The sequence below is a fragment of the Ceratotherium simum genome, chromosome 7 (assembly GCF_057802395.1).
Source record: "Ceratotherium simum simum isolate JZ-2026a chromosome 7, ASM5780239v1, whole genome shotgun sequence".
Classification (NCBI taxonomy): domain Eukaryota; kingdom Metazoa; phylum Chordata; class Mammalia; order Perissodactyla; family Rhinocerotidae; genus Ceratotherium; species Ceratotherium simum.
Genome location: NC_141906.1, coordinates 9,073,832 through 9,081,647, shown reverse-complemented (window position 1 = coordinate 9,081,647; position 7,816 = coordinate 9,073,832). Strand labels below are relative to the sequence as shown.

At 43.2% G+C, this 7,816-nt stretch overlaps 1 protein-coding gene across 2 annotated transcripts in view; it reads left to right on the top strand.

Moving 5' to 3' along the window:
• Positions 1–427: 427 nt before the first annotated feature.
• The window catches only part of ANO5 (anoctamin 5), a 107,679-nt gene continuing 100,290 nt past the window's right edge, over positions 428–7,816 (top strand). For both annotated transcript variants that reach the window (XM_087433084.1, XM_087433085.1), the window contains exon 1: positions 428–1,204. In XM_087433084.1, coding sequence (XP_087289210.1) covers positions 433–1,204 — 772 coding nt within the window. In that variant the 5' untranslated portion in view covers positions 428–432. The remainder of the gene's footprint in view (positions 1,205–7,816) is intronic.

Genomic DNA, 7,816 nt, shown 5'->3' with positions numbered 1-7,816 from the left:
GGTTGCTTTTGTCGGCAGCTGACTTGTCGGCACCCTATGCCAGGGCGCTACACCTGCTCCTCACAACAGCCCTAGGAGGGGGGTACTGCTATCGTTCCCATTGAAAGACAGGAAACTGAAGCTGACGGAAACTTGCCCAGAGCCACCCAACTTTTAAGGGGCAAGGCTGCATTCAAACTCGGGCCAAAATGTACAGCTTGCCCCCAACTGTATTAGCCACAGATCCGGTTCGGCGTCCAGGAAGCAGGAGAAAAATCAAAATCCACGCGCCGCACGCGGGAGGGAGGGGCTGCTAGAATCTTGGAGGCGCGGGTCTTAAGGGTGGGGGGTCCCTTAAGGAAAGGGGGCTTTTTGCCACCCGACAAAAAATAACTCCCCAACTGGGAGGGGGTTCCCTCGGGTGCCACCCGCTGAAGGCGCGGGGCTGGGCAGATGGAGGAGGACCAGGCCAACTGGCTGGGGGCGCAGCTGGCCCGTCGGCGGGCGGCGGCGGAGGAGGGTTCGGAGAGCGGGGAGGCGGCAGCCCCGGGGCACCAGGAGTCCGGGACGGGGCCCGACCCGGGCGAATGGGACGAGCGGGGCCAGTTGAGAATGGAGCTGACCGGCCGAGAGAGCCGGGGGGCGGCGGGCCCCGAGCGGGGGCAGGAAGAGACCAGCCCCGAGGAGGGAGAGGAGGGAGAGCAGGGGGCCGGCCCCGAGGAGGCGGCGGAGCCGGGCCCGAGCGGCTCGGGGGGGCCGGGGGGCGGGGAGATGGCGGGCCCGGGGGTCGACAGGAGGGGGGAGAGGCGGGGAAGGCCGCGGGAGGGCGGGAGTGGAAAGGAGGCGGGGAGGCCGGGGGCCCGGCCGCCCGGCACGTTCCGGGAGAGGTACTGGGAGGGGTTCCAGGCGCGCTACCGGGAGAGGGCGGAGAAGAGGAAGGCCAAGGGCGCCGGGGAGAAGTACCGGCTGGAGAGGAAGCCCCAGCGGCTGCGGAGGCCGAGTCCGGTGGGGCTCCAGGACGACGTCCTCCAGGAGGAGAGGAACGAGACCTTGACGGGCTGGGTCTCGGGCCAGCAGAGCCGGCGGCCCACGATCCGGTTCAGTCTCTACCCCCGATCTCGCCGCCAGTCGCAGTGGTCCTCCGCCTGCCTCCCCTCGTGCAGTGTCATCAACGAGCTGGCGAAGATGGGCGACCCGGACGTCCTGGAAATGGTGCAGGAGAAAGGTGGGAGCCGGCGGAGGGCGCGCGGGCGGGGCGGCCCCCGCCACCACGGGCGCAGGGACCCCGGGGGACGTTGGCGGCCCCGCGGCCTGGATCCCGGGGACGTTCGCGGAGTGGCGCGCCCTGCGCGAGACGGGGACCGCGAGACGAACAGTCCCTGCCCGGTCGGCGCCCCGCGAGCCCCCGCTCCTCCCGCGAGCCCGGGACCTGTGTGCCGTGATCCCGGGTCCCGAGACCACCCTCGCTGCTCCCCTGGCCGCGGGGCGGGGGAGTAATGCAGGGAGCGAGGCGAGCGCACCCGGGGGCCTCTGACCCCCGGCGCCGGGAAGAAAGGATCCCCACTCTCGGAGAGCCGCACTGAGGGTGCATGGCAGCAGCCCCATGTGTGCGGAGCTGGCCCTGGCTTGAGTCCTTTGCCTCTCGTGATTTGCCGATTACTGCTCATGCTTTGAGATCCCTGTTAATTATGGGAGGCGCCGGCTCTAAGGTTGATCTGCTTGAGATTCTTATGCGCTTGGGAACGCTGCTGTTTTACCAGCTTTCATTGAATCTTTAACTCCGTCGAGAAATATTTGCTTATTGTTTGCTTATTGCTAAGGCCTTTGTACAGACCTACATTCGGTGGCTCTATTTTAATACACACATTTTCCTAAAAATGCACATATTTTTCTGGGGCTATCTCCAGGACATTCAAGTGACACCAGATTCCCTCAGTGACACTCTAGTTTCATGTCTTGTTTAGTATTAGATCTCAACATGGAAACAATTTCTCTAATTGATAAAAGATCTAAGCAGTCTTACTATTCAGTCTTCAAAGACCCCAAGAAATATAATACATTATTGCATCCTCCTCCTAAACAGCGTTGAGCTATAATTTACATACCATAAAAGTCACCCATTTAAAGTGTGCGATTCAATGGTTTTTAGTATATTTATAGAGTTTTACAATCATCACCATAATCTGATTTTAGAATATTTTCATCATCCCAACTAGAAACCTCTTCGCCATCACTCCCCATTCCCTACCCCCAGCTCCAGGCAGCCACTAATCTATTTACTGTCTCTATAGATTTACCTATTCTGGATGCTTCATGTAAATACATTTGTCCAATATGTGATCTTTCGTAACTGGTTTCTTTCCCTTAGCATATCTTTTTTGAAGTTCATCCATGTTGTAGCTTCTATCGTTCCTTTTTATTGCCAAATAATATTCCATTGTATAGATATACCACACTTTATCCATTCGTCAGTTAGTGGCCATTTGTTCTCACTCCTTTTTTGCTGTTATGAATAATGCTGCTATGAACATTCATGTACAAGTTCTTGTATGAACATATGTTTTCATTTTTCTTGGGTGTGTACCCAGGAGTAGAGTTGTTGGATCATATTCAGCTCTATGTTGCATATTTTGAGAAACTGCCAAACTGTTTTCCAAGTGTTTGTACCATTTTATATTCTCACTAGCAATGTATAAGGGTTCCAATTTCTCTACATCCTCACTAACACTTGTTGTTGTCTGTCTCTTTTATTTATAGCCATCCTAGTGGTTGTGAAGTGGCATCTCAATGTGGTTTTGGTTTGTGTTTTCCCAATGACTAATGTGTCAAGTATCTTTTCCTGTGCTTGTTGGCCATTCGTATATCTTCTTTGGAGAAATGTCTGTCCAAATCCTTTGCTCATTTAAAAAAATTGAGTCATTTGTCTTTTCGTATTGCATTGTAACAGCTCTTTATATATTCTGTGTATATGATTTGCAAATATTTTCTGCCATTCTGTCAGTTTTCTTTCCATGTTCTTGATCGTGTCACTTGAAGCAACTCTCCTTTTTTTAAAATCAAAAAATAATTTAAGGATAGAGGGAAATAAAACTATTGAAAACTTTAAGCTTTGACTAATGGCTCTGCTAAATGATGCAATAAATGTGTTTGTTAGGGAAAATGATTGGTATTCAGTGGGGCAAAAGAAGTCAAATGACTTTCAGATGTATAAAAATGGAGGTCCCTTTTTATACTTATTTAATAGTTTCCTCCTTTGCTGAGAATTACTTTCTGTTGTAATTTTAGTAATCCAAAGGTCTAAATAGATATTTTTTTTCATTTGAAGCGTTCAATAATTCCTTATAATTAGGTCTTCTGAAGTAAAGTTCTGAGAAGGTACCGAAATATATTCTTCACTGAGGGAAGAGTGGAGGAAAAAAATGTAGAGTATGTAACTTTCTATGTATAATGAAGAAAAAATATATCAATATGGTATTACAGAGATTGACCATTACCTTCTTTCAGATGTTAGAAAAGTATGATCTAATTTAGCCTCAAGATAATTTTACTTACTAGAATGTATACTTAAATTACTGTTACTTCAGCATGAGGTCATACAGCAGCTTGAGTCCATCCCAGGAACGTTTTAGAATTTTTCCCAAAATGATTTTGGTTTTCGCTTTTCTTGGCAAAGGACTTTGTAATTTATTTATATTCCCTCTTGTTGTGACTGCAAACTTTGCCTCTGATATGGGTGGAGATAGGAGAAAAAGATATTGATGTGGAATACTATATATTTGATGGTTGGATCTAATGATGGCATCCTGCCCAAATTCCTGTTTCCTGCTGTGTTCATAGATCCAGAACCCAAGCAGCAGAGGTGTGTGGCATTGGCACGAGCAGGGCCTAAGGAGCAGGGTGGTCCAGGCCACTCAGATGACTTATTTCTCTAAATGTTACTCAATATGTCAATTTTTTTGCTGGATTGGTTTTACTCCCTATTGTTGAGACCTCTGTTATTACTAGGGCTGTATAAAAAAGGCAGTGCAATCAAGATGTAATTTTAACATTGACAATCAAATGGATTTTTCGAAGCCCAGTTGTAAAAATATGTTTCTTCCTGGAGTTTAATGACATGGTTATGAAAACAAAAGTGTTGGTTGAAGAAGTCTGAAAAATACTGCGTTCCACTGCATGAATTTTTAGGAGCTACTTTCGTTTCTGCATTTTAAAATATAAATGGACTTCTTAGAGTAAGTTTACTGATATACGTAAGCCTGGATGTTGTATATGATATATTTCCTAAGTTGCCTTCAAAGAGTAAATATGAGAAAATTAAACAGTTGATTTACATGTGATAAGATTTCTTCCCAGAGAGAGACTGTGAACATTTTGCCTTTTAGACGTAATAGTTAATGAGATATTTCTAGGATCCGTTACATTTTCCCTGAGTTTATTTTCTTCACAATTGGACATATAAGCAATCAGTGATCTCCAGTTAGCTGTTTTCCCCACTAGCTAGTAATTTTTAAAATGAGATTCTAAGGGAAAAGTGTAAAAGAACATTTAAATAGCTATGTAAACAAAGACTGGAGTAAAATGCCGATGTTGCTGAAATTGAACTATTGACTGGTTGACGTTGTAAGGAAGTTCCGATTTGAAATATTCATTCTTTGGCTGATTTATGATACATTCAGCGTGGGAAAAGACAGTTTTAAAGCTGAATGTAAAGTTGCTTACATCTTCACATCTGCATTAAGCATTGTATTTAAGCAAACCACCTGTCCTTTAGTAAGTGAATATTTGGTTGCGTTTATTTATTTCATGCTGCTGGAAGGAGTGTAAACTGAGATGGCCATTTGGTAAATGCAAGGGCTATTTTTGGGCTCTGGGTTTGCTGGGGTGTGTGTTCTTAGTAAGGTGCTTTCAAAGCTCGGTCTTCGGGCTGGCTTTACTTTTATGTCATATTTTGTGGTTCTCCAAGTGATTGATATTAAACCCTCCTATCTCTGGTTTCTAGGCCATAGGAAGAGTACAGTCATGTCCATTGATTTTAGAGGAAATTGGAGGAATAACCAGAAGCTGATTTAGAGTTGTTGGCTTCAAGTCCTGCCTCCTCAGATAGGCCTCTGTTTTGACAGAGGTTTGGTGGTTATGCGTAGTTATTACAGCTTTAGACTCAGTGAGTGTGACAGTGTGTCTGGGTCTATGGCATGTGTGAATAGAGAAAGCTATTGAGCACTATGTGTGAGAAGGAGCATAGTGTGAGAGGAAACACATCTATCCTCTTTAATCTTTCTGCTTTTCAGAGAAGGATACAGTTTACAAAGTGTGCTCCCCTAAGGAGGGAGGTATAATTGGGCGAGGTTCCCAGAGAGGAAGCAGGTTGGAGGCCAAATCGGGAGCAGATGAGGAGGCTTCTGGCGAGACCTGAGAGGAGGATGTCAAAACTGTTAGAATGTGAGAAATAAGCAAGAGTCAGCCAAGGAAGAGAACAGTTGTCAGTTCTAGGGAAAGGAAGCAGCAGGTTGAATGAAGGCGTTAAGAGACGACTAGAAGGGATAGGAGATAATCTGGAGGACCTCTATTGTCCCTTTAATACATTCTCAGATAAACACATCGCATCAAGTTCTGAGTGCAATTTGAAAATATTTTTTCAACTAGTTGTTTTATGTTAAATGGAGCAAAAATAATTAGAGGAAGGAGGGGTTAGTGCTTGCAGTTTTTGAACTTTCTCTTCTGAAAAACAGAATTATAAAATACCCTATAACCCTAGCTTAAGGCTTGCACTTGTCTGCACTGTGCTTAGAACTAGATTTAGTTCTTCTGCATAATAGTAACTGTTTTGTCCTCAAGAAAACAAAAGCCTCCCTGAGTCAGTGCTCAAGTACCGTACTTGGAGAGACAAAGCCTGCATTTCTTAGAATCCCATTCTTTTTTTTTTCCAGTTATTTTACTGAGATCATAATGGTTTATAACATTGTGTAATTTCAGGTGTACATTATTATTTATCAATTTCTGTATAGACTGCATCGTGCTCACCACCAGTAGTCTAATTTTTATCCATCACCATACATATGTGCCCCTTTACCCCTCTCACCCGCCTCGCCAACCCCCTTCCTCTCTGGTAACCACTAATCTTATTTTCTTTATCCATATGTTTGTTTATCTTCTACATATGAGTGAAATCAAGCAGTATTTGTCTTTTTCTGTCTGGCTTTTTTCGCTTGACATCATACCCTCAAGTTCCATCCATGTTGTTGCAAATGGGATGATTTTGTCTTTTTTTATGGCTGAGTAGTATTCCGTTGTAAATATATACCACATCTTCTTTATCCAGTCATCCATAGCAGGGCACTGGGTTGCTTCCACATCTTGGCTATTGTGAATAATGCTGCAGTGAACATAGGGGTGCATAAGCCTCTTTGGATTGTTGATTTCAAGTTCTTTGGATAAAAGACAACTCAACAACTGGGAGAAAATATTTTACAAATCATATATCTGACAAGGGGTTAATTTCCAAAATATATAAAGAACTCATATAACTCAACAGCAAAAAGCAAGCAACCAGATCAAAAAATGGGCAGAGGATATGAACAGACATTTTTCCAAAGAAGACATACAGATGGCCAACAGACACATGAAAATATGTTCAGCATCACTAATTATTAGAGAAATGCAAATCAAAACTATGATGAGCTATCACCTTACACCTGTCAGTCATTATAGAATGACTATAATTACCAAGACAAAAAATAACAGATGTTGGAGAGGATGTAGAGAAAAGGGAACCCTCATACACTGCTGGTGAGAATGCAAACTGGGGCAGCCACTATGGAAAACAGTATGGAGATTTCTCAAAAAATTAAAAATAGAAATACCGTATGGTCCAGTTATCCCACTAGAATCCCATTCTTTATCTACTCAGTATAAGAGTTTGCTAGATTGGTCTGCTTTTCATTCAAAAATCCAGTAAGAGATGGTCAAGACATTGTGAAGTTTTGAGCTATACATCTAGAAAGTATTCATGGTTAAAATGCTTTGATAATGGTACTATATGATGCTTTATATTTTTCAAATAATTTTTACTTATATTTTTAATCTTTTAGATGAGAAAGCGTGCACTCAGAAAAGTTAATGATAGAGCCATAGTTACAATTTATTAGTTTTCATGCTTTACTTACAATAACTGTTAACTTGTTAATAACAGATCCTGCAGCAAAGAGATCTGAATACAAAAGAACTTTTTTCGTCTTTATTCTGACACTCTAAAACTTATCCCAAAGAATTTAAAACAGTTTTGAAAATTAATAAAGGAATAAACATATCCTAATAATAACAACATCAACAAGAATAACCAACATTCATTGATCTCCTCTGTGCCAGTGACTTCTTGAAGCACTTTACATGCATTATCTCATTTAAGGCTTACACAAATCTTATGAGATAGACATTATTGCCGTTTATATGATATTTGATAGCTTTGAATTTATGTCATATTATTAAGTTGCAAAGAAGGCTAGGAAATATGGTTTTTTGGGTTTTTTTTGTTAGAGCACATTGCTGCGTCATATAATTAGAGTTTTGTTAGTAAAGAAGGAGGAGAAAGGGTATTTGTGGACAGCCAGCAGCCTCTGCTGTATTAATTGCCCACCATTAATAATCTTCCCCATTTCATTAAATGGAATGTTCTCAAATTGCTGAAGCCTAGCAACTCAAGCCTAGGATTGCTTCAATCCTCTTTGTCCCTCAACTTGCACGTCTGAAATTTGACAGCAATTTGTTTCAAATTTTTGCTCAAATATCTGTAATCCGTTCATACGTCTTCACATGTCCAGTTCAGACTGCTCTCATCTCT